Source organism: Rhea pennata, chromosome Z, assembly GCF_028389875.1.
Source record: "Rhea pennata isolate bPtePen1 chromosome Z, bPtePen1.pri, whole genome shotgun sequence".
NCBI classification, from domain to species: domain Eukaryota; kingdom Metazoa; phylum Chordata; class Aves; order Rheiformes; family Rheidae; genus Rhea; species Rhea pennata.
Genome location: NC_084702.1, coordinates 21408555 through 21430084, shown reverse-complemented (window position 1 = coordinate 21430084; position 21530 = coordinate 21408555). Strand labels below are relative to the sequence as shown.

General features: G+C 36.8%; 1 protein-coding gene across 1 annotated transcript in view; it reads right to left on the bottom strand.

Annotated features, from left to right (window-relative positions):
• The window catches only part of CNTLN (centlein), a 202298-nt gene that overhangs the window by 116850 nt on the left and 63918 nt on the right, over positions 1 to 21530 (bottom strand). The window contains exons 7-8 of the mRNA XM_062599459.1: positions 17451 to 17609; positions 5047 to 5235 (exon numbers count right to left, since the gene is read on the bottom strand). Coding sequence (XP_062455443.1) covers positions 5047 to 5235; positions 17451 to 17609 — 348 coding nt within the window. The remainder of the gene's footprint in view (positions 1 to 5046; positions 5236 to 17450; positions 17610 to 21530) is intronic.

The following is a 21530-nucleotide window of genomic DNA, read 5'->3' as shown; positions in this document are numbered from 1 at the left end:
CGATTAGGCATTTTAAGTGTAGCTTTATAATGTCTGGAAACTAACAAATTACTGTTAGTTACTGAGGGAAACTCAGAAACATGCTTATGATACCTTTAAAAAAAGTGTTTACCTCAACACAACTGCATTAAATTTGCTCTAAAAGTTGTAAATAAGACTAAAATGATATCATGAATATTGAACACAATATGTCTTTAAATTTATAGTTTACAAGATATTTATCTATATATTGTCAGTACTGAAAATATCAGTACTTTCCCATTACAATCATATATAAATGCAGACCAAATTTAACTGTACAAGTTACAACCTAGCTCTTTCTTTAGCAATAGTCTAATAATCTCCATATAATTATTATTTTGCAGTTCAGCAGAATACAACCATTTGAAAAATGTTATTGATATTTTCCAACAATAAAGATGGTAATATATAAGATTAATAAACTGAAATCACTGATGTTAGAAAACCAGAAAGTAACACTTTGAAAACATGACTTGGAGGATTTCTTCATGACAATACTGGATGAAATTTGTCTTGAAACATTTGATTTTTATATCTCTCATATCAATCTTTCTCAACTCAACCTGAAGTTACAAATCAGCATGCTTTATAATAAGCATAAGTTATATCTGTGAGCAATTATTGCTTTCTTTATTTTACCAGTATCTCCAATTCTGACTGCTTTTAAGAACTACATAATGAGAAATTAAGAGAATGTTACAGAAGTTGCAAGAGAAGTATGTATTAAGTTAGAAAGCATACAGCTGTCAGATGTAACAGTTAAAAATATTTAATTGCCTGTTAATTATTTTGCTTCTAGTACTGTCTTTGACGTGTCAAGCACTGTACAGGTAAAAAAAGTAAAAAGTCAAGAAAGAAAGAACTACTTTAGCTCCATAAATATTCTTAAATATTTATTATTCATTTGGGTAACTGCTATGGTATATTAACTGTATAGCTAAATGTATGGCACACATTTCAGAGCTCAACGTGAAACCAAATCAAAACAGCAATTACAAGATATGAAATTAATCAATTCTCCACAGCCTTATATTTTTAAAACTACATAAAATGCTTTTGTTTTGTTCTTTTTTACTGTTTAGCATAAGCACAGAGCTAAGTAAAGTCTTCCAAATGCAAAGATGTCTAATCTCCCTGAGTAGAGGAAAGGTATGTTAAAACTGATGAATGTACGCACACTAAGGTATATATAGAAATTTACTATAAAGTAGATTAAAATTCTTCATCACACTCAACTAAAATCAGCTAAAAGTTTACCCTAACACAAGTGCCACTCTGACAAGACCACATCATCAAAAAAGGCATATTTTACCCTTAATACATGAAAAATCAAGATAATTTGGCTAACAAGCCTAATAATGCAATACTGATTTCTGCCTGTGATCTAATTTCAACAGGAATAAAAATTAAAATCCAGGAAAACATCTGAGCTACATATGCAACACTAATCTGTAATTTTCTTGGCTAGTGAAGTCTGTAGAGGATGTACTACTGCCGTTGAAAAAGACTGTTAACATGTTTGAAAAAAGAAACTGTTTGAAACTTTCAGTGAGGTGCTAATCTAAATAAACTCAAGAGACCAGTACTTTATACCAGAAATCTAACCAACACTAATGTCACCTTTTTTTTTTTTTTTAAGGATCGTTTATGAGGTGATAAAGGAAAATTCAAGAAGAACTGGATGTCTACACTATTTTGGTCTCCTGTTAATTCTATTCCAAAGGCATTCTGTTTGACTGATGCTGCAGTCACAGCCAGCACAGTAAATTACAATGTTCTTCTAATCATGCTTAACTTCAGAACTTCACAAATGACCAGGATTCTGGCTAACTAAAAGATCACAAATGTGATAACCACTTTTTTCCATGAAAAGACCTCACCTGTAGAGCCATATAATGATCATCTCCATCACTATCCTTCCAACATTCACATAAGGCAGTAATGGTAGTATGGCTGTCATCAAAACATGGCCAGCAATTAGCATTATTACACATTCCCAACAGGCATAGTCCGGCATTTCAACTACAGCAAGACTACATGTCAGTGAAATTTAGAGTATAGGAGTATAGTATATAGCTATAGGAGAATGAAAAACTGTTAATCAAGAGAGAATATTAAGTATGTTAAGTACATGTTGCTTAACCCATCAGTTCTCCTACAGATGCAGCAACTGTGGTTAGCTTCCCTCAGCTACCTGTATTTCCTCCACGATGCTGCTGCTTCAGCAACAATAATCACTTGTCTCATCACAGACTGGTCTAAGATTAATCTATTTAGAAATGAATTTTTCCACACTGCATTTAGCTTAGTATAGTATGTTCATCAGCTTAAGTTGCCTCCTTTTGCTTCCTATGATGTGCTACAATAACCCTGATGAATATTTGGCTGAGCTCATTACAGACAGACCACAGAAATATTCAACAGATATTTTTCTGCAGAAGGTATGATTGAATCCACATTCCCTAACAAAGCAACATATACAGCACATACACTTGATGTAATCATTCAAACTATAATCTCTTTGAATATTCTCTGACAAATACAGTCTTTCAGTTACACTGGGAACAAGGAGAGTGCTAGAGAGTCTAAAATGCTGAGATAGGATCAAAATGGAAATGTAGCATGCAGAGAACAGAAGGCCATAAAAAAAAACTATTTGCATCCACGATGACCAATGTCTACATCAGGAATGTTCCACATTAGGATCCTTATTTACACAGACTATGCTGGATAATCTGCTTCAAATTCAAACGCCACTAGAAGGAGATATAGAATAAATAAATAAAAAGTAGTAGCGAATCACACATACTAAATGTGATTCACTTAAAAGATCTAAAAGAAATCAAGTATGAAGTAGAAGATTTACTAATCGTAGATTGTCATTACCTTCTTAAAACAGTCTTAATTTTATTGTCATAAATTTACTGAAGTTCCCTGAAGAAGTAAACAGGAGAGACACAATTGAAATAGTTTACCTGGATTTCAAAAGACTTTCAACAATGTTCCATACTAAGAATTCTTAAAGAAACCCAAATGCTGTATCTTAAGGGGAAAAATATTACAGATAAAAACCACTTTGATTATAACAAATAAGTAGTAGCAACAAATGCTTAGTGAACTAAGTGGGAAAGGGTCATCAGCGGTGTCCCATATGTTCCAAATATACATATATATATACACACATATGTGTGTGTGTGCATATATATGCCTATGTGTGTATGTAGAGGGAGATGTGTATATATGTGTGTACACATATATCCATATAGACAGACAAGCTGGAGGAAATTAGTGAAGTAACAGATTTGCTAATGATACTAAGCTATTCAGGATAATAAAGACAAAAGCCAATCCATAAGATTTACACCAGGACATGGTGATATTGTACAACTGTGCGATGAACTTTCACAGAATATCCAGATTAGGCAAAGTGCTGCTTATGGAGGAAAGTAATTCTCTTCACAGAGAAAAAAGAAAAGACTTCTTTAAGCTCAGGAAATATAACCCAAAGTTATAATAAATAAACAGTCTTATGATTAAAAAAGGTAAATAGTCTGAGAGAAAAACCTTAAAAAACATCTTCAGTGTGGTACAAAGCCACAAAGAATAATAGTGTATTCAGAAATAAAATCCGAGCATTCTAAAGCCATGATCCAAAAATGCTTACAGGAGAAACAGCTTGAGACTAATGTTAACTTTATAAGCTTACAAAAATCCACCAAAAAGTTCAAAAATAGAAAAAAAGTCTAAGATTCACAAAAGTATCAAGAATGTATCAGAAAGGAAACACAAGGAGGATTTTAAAGAATCTATTTGATTGTTCATGACACAAAACTCTGAAATCTTTAGATTAGGGAGAAGTTTAAAAGTCATACAAATACAGGTTTAAGAATTTTATAACAAAGGATCTTAAATACTTAAGTAATAATTTGGATAAACTTGGAACATTAACTCTGGAATAACAAAAATGCAGGAGATACAGCATTTTGCCATTTTTCTCTTTTAAAGCAGATTACTACTTAAAGTTTGACAAATTAAACAATATATTTTAATATATTATAAATAATTATAAATATCTTTTATACATATACATTTATAACATTATTATAAATAATATAAAAAACATATAGTTTTTTTGAATTCATAAATATAATTCTTGAATACAGGCTTACCTTACTACCTGCACTAAACAAAGATTTGCATTTAATGAGTATTTCCCAATGAACATTTTCCCCTCATTATTCAAAAGAAATGCTAGTAGAAATCATATACATAAACACGTCTTATCAATAAGATGAAGAAAAGAATGTTTGCAACAAGCTCTTAAGTTTTCATTAGTGGAAAGCTAAACAACATAGACATTAAAAAAACATTGCATGTTGATCATTTCAAGGCCCCTCAAATTCATTTTATGACTCACAACTCATAAATCAGGCTTTGGAAAATCTCAGGGGTGAAAGGGCAATTCCCTAAGGAACTGCAAGATCTTAGACATTTCTGAAGTTGGAAGTCTGTTAATGAACACTATAGATTTATTACTATATTTCCAAATGGTACATTAAAACTCAGAAATTCCTAGACAAACAGTCCTCCCTACCTAATATTTTATTTAGATCTCTGATTCATTTACAACCTTTAATCACATAGTCAGGAACAATGAAACACCAGGCCCATAATACACTAATTTTCGCATAGAAATCCAGAAATATTACATTTTTTCCCCAGGAATTTGTTTCCAGGAAAAAAAATGGTATTAATTTTAGTTTTAATATCCTTGTTCTTAAAAACTGAAGTAAGATATGGTTGCATACTGAGACTGTCACAAGATTTTTCCATACAACAAATACAAATAAACTGCCTAAGTACTCTGTATTAACAACACCAGCAGAAATAGTCATGCTGTTGTAGTAGCACAGTTACACAAATTCCCCCCTGCTAAAGACTGTAATCTTTTCTAAAAGTGGCTTGTACAGAAGGTTAACTTAAACCAAGTAGAAATTATTTTTATCATTTTAAAAGTGGTCTCACCTGTTCTTCAAGTTTTAGATTCTGATGTACTGCATTTAACGCATCATGAGTCTGCTGAAGTTGCTCTTCTAACTGACAAATCTTTTCATCTTTTCCAAGTAACTGATCCTGAAGAGAGGCATAGCTTCGCTGCAGTTGCACTTCATTTGTTTTAGCCGTTTCGAAACATAAAGTCAATTCGTTATAAAGCTATTGGGGAGGTAGTAAAACAAACACACACGAAAAACAGGATTAGAAATAACATCAGTGAAGATAACTATATAAATAAAGGAAGAGATGACATATAACTTAAGTCACTTGGCCACAAAGATCACACTCTTTCTTTGGTTTTGACAATTCTTTCAACCTGTTGTCCTCCTGCTCCAATCATGCCCTAGCCATTTGAGATATTAACTATAGCAGTAACATGAAACTTTAAACAGAACTTAAATAGAAGTTTTTCCAGACAAGCACCATTTGTATTAGAATCTTACCAGTTTCAACTGTTTTCAACGGTGTTTACAATGGTGTCTACAAACTTAAAAATCAAGATTTACTTCTTGAAGAGTTTATACAAAATACAGAATATTCTAAAGAAAAATTCTCATTGGGAAAACCTATATACCAAAGTAGATAACTAACCATACCATTTATCATCCCTATCTTGTGTAGAATAGCTTGATCTTTTAAAACTAACACTTTTAATTTAGCTTAAATAACGTCTACTATGAATTCAGTAATGCCCACTGCATTTTGAATAAAGTGTAAAAAGGTTGTTTAAGCAAGCATTCTATGGGAATTTTTTTTTTTTTGACAGGAGGTATGAAACCCAAAGATGTCACTAGAAATTCTTACACCAACTGTTGTTCAACTGTTCTTGCTGAAACCAAAATGTTGTACATATTCTGCATATATACTTCTATCCTTTATAAGGGATGTATTTCATACACACCAAGTATTTTCAGAACTATAGATAAGTAATGATTAGCAGTACATGCTAACAGAGAAGTATAGAGAAAATCAGTATTTCACAGGAAGAACAGAAGAACTTAAACTCCGTCTCTCTGTTTTTACCTTTCTTCCTTAATACAAAAGCCTGCAAACTGCTGAAAACAAAAATGTATTACAAAATGTTTCAAAGAAAATTTTACAAAAATAAAAACATAGTTAAATAAACAACAGTTCAGATTTTGAAGGAAATAGTTGATGCTAAAGCTTTATTACACAAACACATTTTCTTCCATCTCTTTTCATTCCAATCCTTCATCCTTTTGACTGCCCACATTCCTAAAAATAAACAATTTTCCATCTGACTACTTAATTTAACATGAAATAATCCATACAAAAATGTGCTTCCACAGCTGACAGTTCTCTTTGGAAAACTCATTTCTGCCACTACATCCAAAAGAACCTACTTAAATATTTAGACTAGATTTTCATAATCTATAAATAGTTTTCATGTCTACAAAGAACAATGACATGTAAAAACATAATTTTTACTCTTCATGGGGTCATTTTGTCAGCTTTATCTGTCACATTTGTCTCTTTCCTTCTGCCTTCTGCCTGTTTATGTGATTTAAAACATTAATTCTAAGGCCACATATTTTGACATGTTGAAAGATTCTAAGTCTTAGGAGTTAAATTTTTACATTGAATTTTTGTACACATCGAATCTTTTTATTTATTTAAAAAAGCTTTCATCACCTTTGAAAATATAAGTCAAAATTAGTCAATCATTGGCTAATGGATACTGCTAAAGAAAGCAGTATCACAGAGGAAAATAATTAATTTATCAAAACCATGCATTTTTAGATAATGTCCTTCCATATGAATGGAATATCAAGACATAGTTACTTCCAGCTACAGCTACATAAGCTCATTAGCTAGATCATACTGGTATGACAGTTTGCTAGTTTTATGACTAACAGCACTTAAGTGGTTATAATTATAGTATTTGAAAGGTAGCATCCTAGTAAGATGAATGAAGAACATCAAAAATATGATGCTTTTTTCTAGTTGGCAGAGATCCTTAGCAGCCACATCCCCTAATGTACCTAATGGGTATTTTTGATAGTCAGCATTTGTCAGGACAAGACAAATAGCATGTCTTTCTACTTGCATAAGGTTTTCCAACCTCTTCTGCTTTGAAAACAATAACAGAATAAACGTATTTCTACTACAGTCAAAACTACCTAAAAGCTATATGCAAGGAAAATTCATAGCATTCATCATCTTTTATACTGAGTTTTATATAACTTTTCTAAACTTCAATTTACTAGTTCATAGGAATGAGATTTGAAATAAGGCATTTAACATCAGAATAGTTCAAAAAGAAAAATATATCTGTACAAAAGAAGACAGTTTTATCTACTCCTAAGAGATTACTGGAACCACTTACGTATTTCCTTTTGGCTCCCTAACTTTTTATTTATGATCAAAATCACCATTGTGTGTATCAACTACATCCTTAATATTTATATTATTTTCTTCTGGTTTTCTTCTGCTCATTTGCCCTTGGTTTAGAAAACATACCCCATTTAGTAACTTTGCAGGATGCTTGTGTTCTAGAACACACAGAATTGCACAACATAGTAAAGTAAGTCTCCCATTAATACAGCCAGAAACACATGTGAGGAGAAACAAGATGTAAAATTAAAATCAGAAGACCAGACAGGAAAAAATCCAAAAGAAAGATGAAAATATAATAAATAATTTATCTCAGAACCTGCAAGCTTTGCAGCAAATGGGACAGAAATGAGTGGTTATACTCCACATGAACACCAATAGGATGAGACATTTGCCCAAGGTAAATGAAAAAAAAATTGCAAGGAGGCAAGAGTTGTTTACTGGAGACAAAGAAAAAGGAAAACATTTAAAATAACTTTTTAAACAGTTTATGAAATTTAGTAGGTAAAAAAAATGCAACAGTCGGACAGAAAGCTGTTTTCTGCAAAAATTATTGCACAAGCTGTATTCTGAGAATATTTCTTGTGACTTTGATCCATGCTTTCTTCATCAGGCAACACAGACTGTTACAGGTAAAGGTATTTTAAAATAAACAGAAAATAATACTTACCTGAAATAAGTGCATGTAATAGATTTAGTCCATATGATGTAACAGTATATTTATCAGCCAGGGAAGACAAGTAACTTTGCTGAGTTACAAAACATAGTGCCCCCTCCTCTTTCTCAGCTATCCTAACAATTTCCTATATAGATTTAACTGAGTTTTACCAGAAAGTACTTTTTGCTGAGTCTTTGAACAGCTGCTTAAAATACAAAACTTCTTTAGAATAACAAGTGTGCTTAATGTCATCAAGTCATCTAAAAACACCAGGCCGAAGCTAGGATAATAGATCTTCCAAAATAATTGAAAGACAGAATACCAAAACCTGGCCATAAGTGATAAAAACACTTAACAGTCTAATAATGTTGGGATGAGGTAAAGGATTGAGAAGCATTAAATATTGATTAAGAAGTTGACGATTTGGGATAAAGGAGATGCTAAATACATAATGTAGTCATTGAAAATGCCTGCGTGCACAGTCAAACCTGCATGTACAACTGCCTCTCTGAAACACCCCTACACCAATGCACGCAGCATGGGGAACAAACAGGAGGAGCTGGAGATCTGCGTGCAGTTGCAGGGCCATGATCTCACTGAAATCACAGAGACATGGTGGGATAGCTCACATGGCTGGAATGCTGCCATGGATGGCTATGTGCTTTTTAGGAAAGACAGGCCAGGAAGTCAAGGTGGTGGAGTTGCTCCTTATGTGAGAGAGCAACTGGAATCTATCAATCTCTGCCTAAGGGTCGATGAAGAGCCAGTCAAGAGCTTATAGCTGAGGATTAAAGGGTAGGCCAACATGGGGGACACTGCTGTGTCTACTACAGGCCACCTTGACCAGGAAGAGAAAGTTGATGAGGCCTTCAACAAACAGCTGGAAGTAGCCTCACAATGACAGCCATGGTTCTTCTGGGGGACTTCAACCACCCTGACATCTGCTGGAGGGACAACACAGCAAGGCACAAACAGTTCAGGAGGCTCCTGCAATGCATTGATGATAACTTCTTGTCACAAACGGTGGAGGAGCCTACGAGCTCCTCCTGATGAACCTCGTCCTAACGAACAAGGAAGGACTGGTTGGAGATGTGAAGGTTGGGGGCAGTCTTGGCTGCAGTGACCACGAGATGGTGGAATTCAGGACTCTACATGCAGCAAGCAAGGCAATAAGTAAGACTGCAACCCTGGTATACAGGAGGGTGGACTTTGGGCTCTTCAGAGATCTACCTGGAGGAATCCCATAGGTTAAGGCCCTAGAAGGAAGGGGGGTCTAGGAGGGCTGGCTACTATTCAAGCATCACTTCCTCCAAGCTCAAGAGCGGTGCATCCCTATGAGTAAGAAGTGCAGCAAAAGGGGCAGGAGACCTGCATGGGTGAGCAGGGAGCTCTTGACCACATTCAGACGGAAGAAGAAAGTACACAGAATGTGGAAGAGGGACAGGCTGCTTGGGAGGAATATAGGAATGCAGCCAGAGTATGTAGAGATGTGGCAAGGAAGGCTAAGGCCCTGTTGGAATTGAGTCTGGCAAGGGATGTTAAGGACAGCAGGAAGGGCTTCTTCAAACACATCAGCAGCAAGACGAGCACCCCGGAAAATGTGGGCCCACTACTGAATGAGTTGGGGGCCCTGGTGACAAGGGATACAGAGAAGGCAGAATTACTGAATGCTGCCTTTGCTTCAGTCTTCACTGCTAAGGGCAGCCCTCAGGAATCCCACACACTGGAGACAAGAGAGAGAGTCTGCAGAAAAGACAACTTTCCTTTGGTTGAGGAGAATAGGATTAGAGATCTTCTGTGCAATGATAGACATTCACAAATCCATAGGCCCAGATGGGATGCACCCACAGGTAGTGGGGGAGATAGCGGATGCTGTTGCCAGGCCACTCTCCACCATCTTTGAAAGGTCCTGGAGAACTGGAGAGGTGCCTGAGGACTAGAAGAAAGCCAGTGTCTCTCCAGTCTTCAGAAAGGGCAAGAAGGAGGACCCAGGCAACTACAGGCTGCTCAGCCTCACCTCCATCCCTGGAAAGGTGATGGAACAGCTCGTCCTGGACGTCATCTCCAGACATATGGAGGAAAAGAAGGTGATCAGGAGGAGTCCGTATGGATTCACCAAGGCAAAATCACGCTTAAGCAATCTGATAGACTTCTATGATGGAGTGACTGGCTGGGTAGATGAGAGAGAATATCAGTCGATGTTGTGTACCTTGACTTCAGCAAGGCTTTTGACACTGTCTACCAGAACATTCTCCTAGATAAGCTCTGGAAGTGTGGGTTAGACGAGTCGGTAGTGAGGAGGATTGAGAACTGGCTGAAAGGCAGAGCTCAGAGGGTCATCATCAGTGGCACAGAGTCCAGTTGGAGGCCTGTGGCTAGCAGTGTCCCCCAAGGATCAGTACTCGGGCCAGTCCTGTTGAACTTACTCATCAATGACCTGGATGAAGGGACAGAGTGCCTCCTCAGCAAGTTGGCTGAGGATACCAAGCTGGGAGGAGTGGCTGATACACCCAAGGGCTGTGCTGCCATTCAGAGAGACCTGGACAGGCTGGAGAGATGGGCAGAGAGGAACCTCATGAAGTTCAACAGGGGCAGGTGCAGGGTCCTCCACCTAGGGAGGAATAATCCCTAGGAAGGACCTGGGAGTGCTGGTGGATGACAAGTTGACCATGAGCCAATAATGTGCCCTTGTGGCCAAGAAGGCCAATAGTCTCCTGGGGTATATTAGGAAGAGTGTTGCCAGCAGGTCAAGGGAGGTGATCCTGCCCCTCTACTCAGCCCTGATGAGGCCACATCTGAAGTGCTATGTCCCATTCTGGGCTCCCCAGTCCAAGCGAGACATGTAGCTACGGGAGAGAGTCCAGCGTAGGATTACAAAGATGATCAGAGGGCTGGAGCATCTCCCTTAAGAGAAAAGGCTGTGAGACCTAGGTCCTTTTGGCCTGCAGAAGAGTGGACTGAGAGGGGATGTTATCAATGTCTACAAACACCTTAAGGGAGGGTGTCAAGGTGATGGGGCTGGACTCTTTTCAGTGGTGCCCAGTGAAAGGACAAGAGGCAATGGGCAGAAACTGAAACACAGGGAGTTCCACCTGAATACGAAGAACTTCTTCACTGTTAGAGTGACAGGGCAAGGGACCAGGTTGCCCAGAGAGGTTGTGGAGTCTCCTTCTCTGGAGATATTCAAAACCCACCTGGATCCAATCCTGTCTAACATGGCCTAGGTGACCCTGCTGGAGCAGGGGGGCTGGACTAGATGATCTCCAGACATCCCTTCCAACCTCAGCCATTCTGTGATTCTGTGAAAATGCAGAAGACAGAATGAAGACTGAGGTGGCAGAACGTGAGGACACAATTAAGTCAATTCAGGCCAAAGACTGAGGAATTCCAATAAAATCTAACAAAATTAGATAACTAACCAATGTTTTCTATTGCATTGTGCCTATATTACCCAGAATCCAAGTGCAATTGGAAAGAATCTGCATAGTGAAACAGTTCGCACTAAAAACAACACTCACATCATACAGGTTTGAGGGATTTATGTTAAACTAGGTTTAGACAGAGCTTGTGGACTGCATGCCAACTAAAAACTGGGGCACATTTTCGAGTTTCTTTTAATTCAAAAGAAACTCATTCAGTTAATGCTCTCATAGGCTATTCTGTGATATCAAAGGCACGAAAGTAGAGATGGGGGGACAGATGGGAGATTTCCTTCAAAAGTACACTCCTGTGAGGAACTAAAACACTAAGAAGGTATATGCATCCATTAAAATGCAACAGTAGCCAATTAATATACACAGAATATAAAATGAATATTCTTCTCTATTAAATGATGTTAACCTAAATACTCACCGTTAAAAAAAATATGTCATTGCACAGACGTTTAAATATACAGTAATGGTACAAATGGAAGAAAAGCTAATCTAAATCAAGATACAGTAAAACTGCAAGGGAAGCTATTACAGTACCAGCACAGAAATTCGTGTTATAAGATCATATTGTTTATGAGAACTTGAAAAGAACAAGGACAGAAACCAGCTGGAGAAGCCCTAGGATGAAACTGAATAGATGCTCTAGACACAGACAGTAAACAGCAACTATAATGCATTTAGTATTAAAACGGAAAAGCAGAGGTACTGCATTTTTTTAAGAAGAGACAGAATATTAAAAAGAATTTTAAAAGGGACAGAAAAGGGATAGATTGGATATAAGTATGATCAGATAGTACAGGGTAAGAGTAACTAGTACAAACTAAGAGGGAAGAAATGTTTTCCTCAAAATTATGGTACTATGTAATTACAAATGCTATAATTGTCTTGGAAATGCACGCAAAATTGGATTCTTCAGCTAGATATATGCTCAAAAATAACCAAGAGACAATAAAGGAAAAAGATATTTTGGTTGTGTTGATACATGTTGCTACAATGAAAAGTTCAACTCTAAAGTCCGTTTACTTCAAGGAATCAAGTACACCATCTGCTTTCCTGATTGAAAACAAAATATGTATTTAGGTCACTATTGTTGCCTTCCAGCATCCATCCATCTTATCAATTGGCTTATGTGATATCAATTTGCTTATATGCTGGTATCATTCTTTAATAGTGAGTGTTGAGGGGTTTTTTTGAATAGATAAACTGACGTATTTCTCTCATAAAGGGTGCACAACAGCAACTACTTCCCTGTGAAATGTTACCAAACCCTCATTTAAAGCTCTTCTCCTGTATAGTATATTGTCAGAGAATATTCAGTAGGCTTATCAAGAATACCAATCACAGCTAATGCAAAAAAATGTAATTCATATTGCAAATGGTTAATTTAAAATCCTCTAATATGGACTGATCTGATTAGATGGAAATTCAGAATTATTTAGATCTTATAATTCTAACTCAGATTCAAGTAGCTTTTAAAAAAAATTAAGTAAGGTTAATATTAAGATTTTTATTCCTTTCTTGATGTTTGATGCTTTTTCACCAAGTCTCAAAACTTGACATAATTTCCTTCATCCACATTTTTTTACATTGTAAAAAATACTTCATCATTGCTGGAATAAGAGATTGCTTGCCTCATTTTTAAAACATCTAAGTATTTTACAGTTCCCAATCTACAGAAATAGGTACAGGAACTATAGCGCACATTAAGAACTTCTCAGAACAGGATTTTTTCACGCATGAAAATCACAGTTTATGGGTGAAGCATTTAACATCATCCCGAGAGTGCCATACCCTTACACAGGATTTCTTCATCTTCAGTCTATGGGCATGTTTGATGCCAAAGTCTATTTGATATTGTATGACTGAACGTATTAGTATTTGGTGTAGAGGAAATAAATAGAATAAACAGACTAACCTAATTAAAATTCTTCCCAACAACAGAAAAGAGTATCAGAGCATGAACAACAGCATGAGATCACATAAGCAAATTGAACTTAAAAAATGATGATTCACTTACTACTGACTTTAACTTTGGTGTATTTGACTGGACGGTTAACGTCTCTCAGCTCTTGTGTGAGAAAATAAATTTATCTTTTCCCAATTTGAGGGAGAAGCTGCATTATTACTACTACTTATAGCTGTACGTGGTCTTAGCTTTTATTTTGTGAATTTAATCCTACCTGCATAAAAATATAATAATCATAACTCTGGTTGTTGCAGTCCAAAAAAGGACTAGAAATTAGAAATTCAATCTTAAAAAGGCACAGCCAGTAACATTATTTTGATTGTGATTTTTCATTCTTGAAGGAAGATAATCTCTCTCCATATATTGACACCATGAGAAGAACTGACAAGAAAACTTCAGCCACAAAATTAAGCAAATCACGTGAAAATGTATCTGATCCTATCCTATTTTCCATCTACCTCCTTGTGAGCTTGATGCATACTTCTGCAATGCCTCATAATGCACAGCTATCATTATGCTTTCTAATCACTGCAAAAATCTAGCTATTGAGCAATGCTTCTCTTCATCACAGACATCTACCATATCATAATCCGCCATACCCTGTATCTGTTGATTCAGGAGTAAATCTGAGTTCCAGGACACAAATTCTATTTCCTATTTATTGTCAAGAACAGCATTTCTATCTGGTTAATATGGCCTTTCATTAATATCTATTAATATTCTAATCAGTATGATTAACAAGAAATCTAAAGGCAACATCAGACAAAAGGGAAGTACTGCATCATGAAAACAAAGGCCTTAACTTGTAAATTTAAGAAAACCATGGCAAGCCGGCTAAGGAGTTCAGAATCTTTTCTTGTCTTATTATCCCTAGTATTGATTGAAATCTCTCCACCTTGAAATTGCCAGTGAGGACAAATCTATTGAGTCTCATTAAATCCAGCAAAGGAACGAAGTCCCCTGAGTATTTGGGACCACTAAAACAGATGCTATACATTTTAGAAAAATATTCCTATCCTTGAGGATGAGAATTGTACCTGCAATATTAAATAGGTATCTATTTGCTTCCATAAATGGTCTAAGCTAAACAAGTTATTGTAGAACACAGTATCCTTAAAATTTGCATGAATAAAGAAGAAAAGGGAAAACAGGAGGAGTGCGTCAGTAAGTCAATATAATTTGATAAAACGTGTACCGTGCTCACTATGGCTGGCCTTGGAAAAGAATTCGTGGTCCTCAACAGATTTACACGTAACCCAGTGAAGGTTCATGACCTTTATCCATTTTATCAGAAATGTAATTTATTTTATTCAGCCAACTGTTTCCTACTACACATTAACGTCAGCACAAAGAGCAGTTCTTCCTAAATGGTAAACTGTTAAGATGAACTCTCAATATGTCAGCCAATCACACCACCTAGCTACGGCATACACTGCCTATCTGACCACTAACAAAGAGGTCATTGATCTTCCTGTAAGGGACAATATATCATAGGATGTACACGCTGATAGGCTTAATGCCATTCGGAGCAACAGAAAAATATTCCTTTGTGAATATGTGTATGGAATAGCTGACACGTCCTTATCTAGCTGTTGCAGCCAGTGTATTATTAATGCATGGGAGACAAACACAACACCTATGTGTCTAGAATAGTTTGCCTTCCTGTTTCAAGGAAAATATAGGCATTTGTATTATTTTATAGTTGCTGAGTTTTCCAAAGGTCTACTGTGACTTCAGCAGGACTGTGCGTCTGATGACTTGGAAACTATGTTACTTTGAAGCAGCTAGAGTGCACATTTTATGCAGTTTACTAATTAAAGTAGGGAACAGGAGGTCATGCCATTAGAAAAAATTTATCCCTTCAAGCCCTGCTAAAGTTAAGTCCTCTCACCACAATTTGCTATACATGTAAGAAGATACATTGCATTTTGACTTGGGAAACACAACTCTTTTTCTGCATATTTTTACAAAGACCAGAAGGAGCAGATTGTTTCCAGGTACATTGGATGTTCTGACCAACAGAAATACCAAAAAGATAGCTTATCAGTTCCAGACTAGTTATTTTGTCAGAATACATAAGCTGTGTTTAGGTGGTTTAAAATGCAAAACTTAGTCCTCCATGTTGGAAAAACACTAAATTCAGCACTTTCAAAAAGAACACACTTAAGGACCACCTGTGAGTTGAATATTTGGCAGGTATCAAAAAAAGGCTTATTCTCAAAAGTACAGTATCTTTGTTCTTGTTGTGCCATCAGGTAAGCTGTCATGGTAGGTTTTATCTCCTCTTAGGAAAGACTGAGAAATGTTAACTAGTGTTCTGAAACAGCCATGAATTTTGGGCCAAACCTATTTTATAACAGGCTTGCCATATAGCTATATAAGCAGAGATACACATACACATTTTTTATAATGTTTAAGTAACTTATATTAGCAAAAAAATTTTTCATAGGCAAGCTAAACTCTTCCCAAACTAAAATAAGCCATACTGGCAAATCCACTATTATCCTATATAAATTGACATACAGTAACCAGTAAGCCAGTTTTATCATGCCATAGAAAAGCCTCACCATATTGTAATTTGATTTTATTTCATATTTTGTAGAACTAGCCTTAGAGAAATACTATCTAGAAACACTGATAAAGAAGAGGGTTATCTCCAATGAGGTTTTTTTTTCTTTTTTTTTGGGGGGGTGACTCTTCAAGGACCTGTTTTAACAGCTGTAGAAGCATTTACTAGAGGATGAAAAAATGAAGGAAGTAGCAATGCCCAATACTCACATTTGGTACAAGCTTTTGATTATTTGAAAAGATTTTTATGTAATTTACTTTGTCTTGCCCTAGATAAGATGAACTCCCCTGGCCTCCTACTCATTCTGAACAATTCTGATGGAAGTCCACCTGTTGCTAGCTGGGCTACTGTCACAGTAAATAAAACAAATAAAGACTTAGTGTCTGGAAAGAGAACATACACTGTATGTCTATGATGTACTTGTGCATAGGTACACAAGAATACATTGAGCATTAAGTGATCTCATATGTTCACCAGGCATACCCTTAAAAATTCCGCATGGATTTTTGCTTGATTTAGGTCTAGCTTCACAATTTTATCACAAAATACATTCTAGGTAGGGTGATAAAGTGGAATGTCTGTTTTTTTGAAAAGGCGCTGACAGTACACAACTTGAGAAAACATTCTATGCTTGGTAGAAGGCACATGAAGGTTACACCTATGTTTTTTTCCTTCTCAATACTTCTAAAAAGGAAAGAAACATATCTTCTATATTTCATAAAGACTGAAAACTATAACTTACTGTGAAAAAGAGAATTCTGAGTAGTGCATGAGACATTTCTTCAGGACTATCATTATTCCTATCATTCATCTAAATAAAAAAATTTGTTCTATAAATATCTTGTTCTATATGAATATATCTATATATTTAGAATATACATTCTAAAAATCATGTATACAAAGAGAGAGATGTAGTTACAAATTTTTGTATTAGCTATCCATTTAAAAACCCATCACAATAACTGAGACTGAAAAAAATCTTTAAACTAGAAAGACTCTTTGAGATTTACAGAAATATATGATTTATAAATGAAAGGAATTTCAACATATAATCAAAATTGAATTGGAGAATTTAATAATTGAAATCTCAAAAGAGGAAGAAAAATGCAGAAAACACAAATTAAAGAAACCAGTTGTTATGCTTAGCAATTCACTCCTATTTTTTCTTCAAGTGCAAGTAAATCTCATTTTTTAAAGGCTGATCAATTCAACATAAGCAAGAAGCTACATACGCTGGGATGTAATTAGAGTAAAAGATACTCTACCAACTAGATTGTGGTAACAAGAGTCTCCGAAAGGATGCAACACCACACAGTGCTTTGACTGTTCTGCCTATTGATATGGTGCAAATAGACGTTAAAAGTAACTTTGTGACCATAAAAAAGACAGGCATACTTTTTGATATGACATTGTTTCAGCTGTATGGGCATCTTCTTGATTTTTCAGTACTTTTTGTGCATCTGTATTGAGAGCCTGAAGCTGCTCGATCAGCTTAGCCTGCTGTGCTGTATGCTCAGTGTTTTGTCTGTAAAGGTTCTGCAGCTCCAGTATCTCCTTCCTGTGCAAAGCAAGCAATAAAGATAAATTAAGAAAAGAACAACAATGATCTCAGTTAAACAGCTGTGTTCAGATGATTTTATTCTAGATAATGAGGTTCCTATATTTACTTATTTTTCTATCAATTGCCTTATAAACACTAGAAGATATATATGTATTTATTGCATACTTTTGAAAAAAAATCTACAAAACATGTTTCAATCAGAAAGTCTTACAATTTTCCCCTAATGCTCTCACTACTCTAAAATAATTAGTTTTTCATTACTGCGTTAACATGTTCTAATCAACTTTCAGTAAACTCTTTAGCAGTTATGTCTTTTACATCTGTCACACCAACTTATTTTCTTGGTGACCACCAGCAATCATATCACTTCTCTGTGACTAAAAATATCATCGACAAGGGCTACTCTTACTTTTTAATAGTGTTGAAAATATCCAGAGAAAAATTAATGTACAAAAGGTAAACAGTAATACTAACTTCAGTGTTTCTTCCTGAGAAACTGAAGAATGAAGAAAATATTTCAAGAGAACTTTCCAAAAATATTGATATTAAAGGGAAAAGAATATTTCTTAAGACTTGTCCCACTATTTAGTTTATCCACTATTCGCTAAGTAGTACAATATCTAAGTAATTATATAAAAATTGAAATGATCTGCAGCACAATGCCACAGTCAGAGAACTTAATGTTAGGAAAAAAAACAATTTTAAAAAAGTCTGGTAAAAGCCCAATATTGGAGAACACTTGGAGACAGGCTTCCTTTACAGTATTTAAGTTCCACTGTATTCAGTAAGATATAAATAGCACCTCAAAACTTGTCAAGGGTAGAGCTGCAGTAAGAAGATCCTCTTATGTAGGGGGAAAAAAAAGTACAACTTTAGCACGGCCTTGATAGGTACTAATTTAATTCTGATCCCAAGCATAGCAACGAGAATAAGGACCCAGCGATATATTAGCACTTTCCAGTACCATGTGTATCAGGCTTCCAACTCAGTACTTCAGTTCTGTCTCCTTGATTGTCACTAAAACAGCAGAAAGCAACACATTTGCACTGCATTAAAATAGAGATTAAATAAATCCAGTAGTTTCTCTAACCAAACCTTCATTTTATTGTAGAAGGTAAAAAAATGGGGTAACGCCAAACTCTCAGATACTGTTTGAAATGTTTGTAGTAACTGCTACCAAGAACACTTCTTGTTAAAGCCCTTACATCTATATGACAACATCAATGCAGGTATTGCCTGCAGGTGTCTCCAGTGTCACCTGAGACTGCAGAATACTGTGTGTTCTCTAATGGCCCGCCACAAAGTTTAAGATCAATAGGAATCCTTCCATTGACTACTTCAAGCTTTGAGTCATATCCTGAAATGAGAGCCAAATTTGCAGCCATCCAAAAAGTGTAGCACAGTAGAACGTAACTATTTTGCTCATGCTAAACTTCTACCTTAGGGATCTTAAGGATTTCTAAAAATAAGAAAACTAAGATACAACAGTATGTTTTTAAATGAAACTACACTTCATTTCTTCATACATATCTCCTAACTTGCTGTATTTTTTGCTTTGAATAATAAGTTATACAAAGCAAAAACGTTGCTATCAGGAAAATTCTAGAAACATCACACAATTCCTGAAAGAAAAAATCTGTATTCAGCTTGTAATTGTACATTACAACTTCTTCCATCCTGTTCAGTAAATGAAATACTATTTTTTTCATTGTAATTCCACAATGGGAGCTTTCTTTTACTGTATTTTTACACCAGAATCAGGAAATGATGCTGAATTTCAGCAACGATTACTAAGCATCAATAATACAATGCAAATAGACTCGCAGAATAAAACATCTCACAACCTCATAAGGAGAACTTTATACTCAGAACATTAGGAGAGGGAGATAATGACCAACAATCAAGTGTGGAAGCTGTGAACAAGTTTGGCAACCAAAAGGCGCAGGGTGATGTGGATGGGAGAAACCTCATGATCAACTGAGCAGGACCCAAGGGCATGCACCACCTCAAGCACATGCACAAAACTAAGGGAGAGCCAACAAGACACCATTATGGGCAAAGCTCATACACTTCTGGTAAAGCAGCACAGTTTGGCACCCATCTTAAGTGTCTGTACACTCACGTACACACCACAGGGCGCACACAGAAGTTGCTGGGCTATAACTCATGGAAACCATGGAGACATGGTAGAATAGTTCACACCACTGCACTGCTGCAATAGATGGATACAGGCTCTTTAGGAAAGACAAAACAGGACAGCGAGGAGTTGCCCTCCATATGAAAGAGAAATAAGATTTACTAGACCTCTGCCTGCGGAAGGATGAGGGACCAGTTAAGAGCTTGTGGGTCAGGATTAGCAGGAAGCCAAACATGGGTGACAGTGCAGTGGGTGCCTACTGTACACCACCTGATCAGGAAGAACAAGCAGATGAGGCCTTCTATAGACAACTGGAAGAAGCCTCACTTCACAAGCTCTGGTCCTCATGGCCAACCTGAGTTCTCTGCTATCTGCTGGAAGGACAAAACAGCAGGGCACAAGCAATCCAGGAGCTTTTTGGAGTGCATTTTTGACAACTTCCTAACATAAGTGATCAAGGACTGAAAAGCAGAGGTACACTGCTGGACTTCATGCTTACAGCCAAGAAAGGACTGGTTGGGATGTGAAGGCCAGGGAAAGCTTTGGCTGCATTGACCAAGAGATGGTGGAGTTCAGGAAGAATCCTGAAAGGTAGAAACAAGGCAAATAGCATGCTAACAATCCTATACTTCAGGAGAGTAGACTCCAGTGTGTTTAGGAACCTACTTGGAAGAATCCCTTGGCACATTGCCCTTGAGGGAAGATGAGTAGTAGAGAGTTCACTGATTTTCAACAACTGCCTCCTCCAAGCTCAAAAATGGTCTATCCTGATAAAAGGGAGGTCAAATAAATGTAGCCAGAGGCCTGGCTGGATGTATAAGGAGCTCCTGATTAAAATCAAATTAAAAAAAGGAAGCATACAAGAGGGAGAAGTAAGGACAGCAGACTCAGGAGGAAAGCACAGACATCCAAGCATGCGGGGAGGCGGGGGTTTAGAAAAAATAAAACCCATCTGGTGTCAAATCTGGTGAGGGGAAGGGCAAAAAGGGCTCCTACAAATATAGCAGCAGCAAAAGGAACAATAGGGAAAATATGGGTCTGCTGCTGAACGAGACAGTGGAGATAATGACAAGGAACACAGAAAAGGTTGATGTACTCACAGAATCACAGAATGGCTGAGGTTGGAAAGGACATTGGAGATCATCTAGTCCAACCTGCCCGCTCAAGCAGGGTCACCTAGAGCACACTGCCCAGGACCTGTACAGATGGCTTCTGAATTTCGCCAAAAACAGAGACTCTACAACCTCTCCAGGCAACTTGTGCCAGTGCTCAGTGACCCACACAGGAAAAATTCTTTTTTAAATTCAGAGAGTTTCCTGTGTTTCAGTTTGTGCCCATCGCCTCCCATCCTGTCACGGGGCACCACTGAAGAGAGTCTGGCTCCATCCTCTTTACACCGTACTCCTCAGATATAAATACACGCTGGTAAGATTCCCCCCCGCCTCAGTTCTCTCTTCTCCAAGCTAAACAGGCCCAGCTCTCACAGCCATTCCTCATAGGAGAGGCACTCCAGTTCCTTAGGGAGGGGTCATTCACTGGACTCGCTCCAGTAGCTCCATACTTCTCTTGTACTGTGGAGCATTCCAGCCTCACTAGCAGTGAGCAGAGGGGAAGGATCACCTCTCTTGATTTGTTAGCAATGCTCTCCCTAATGATCGCAAGGATATCAGTGGCCTTCTTGGCCACAAGGGCACATTACTCACTTGTGGTCAGCTTAGTGTCCACCAGGATATATGCAGGGCCTCCTCTGAGAAGCTATTCTCCAGCAAGTGAGTCT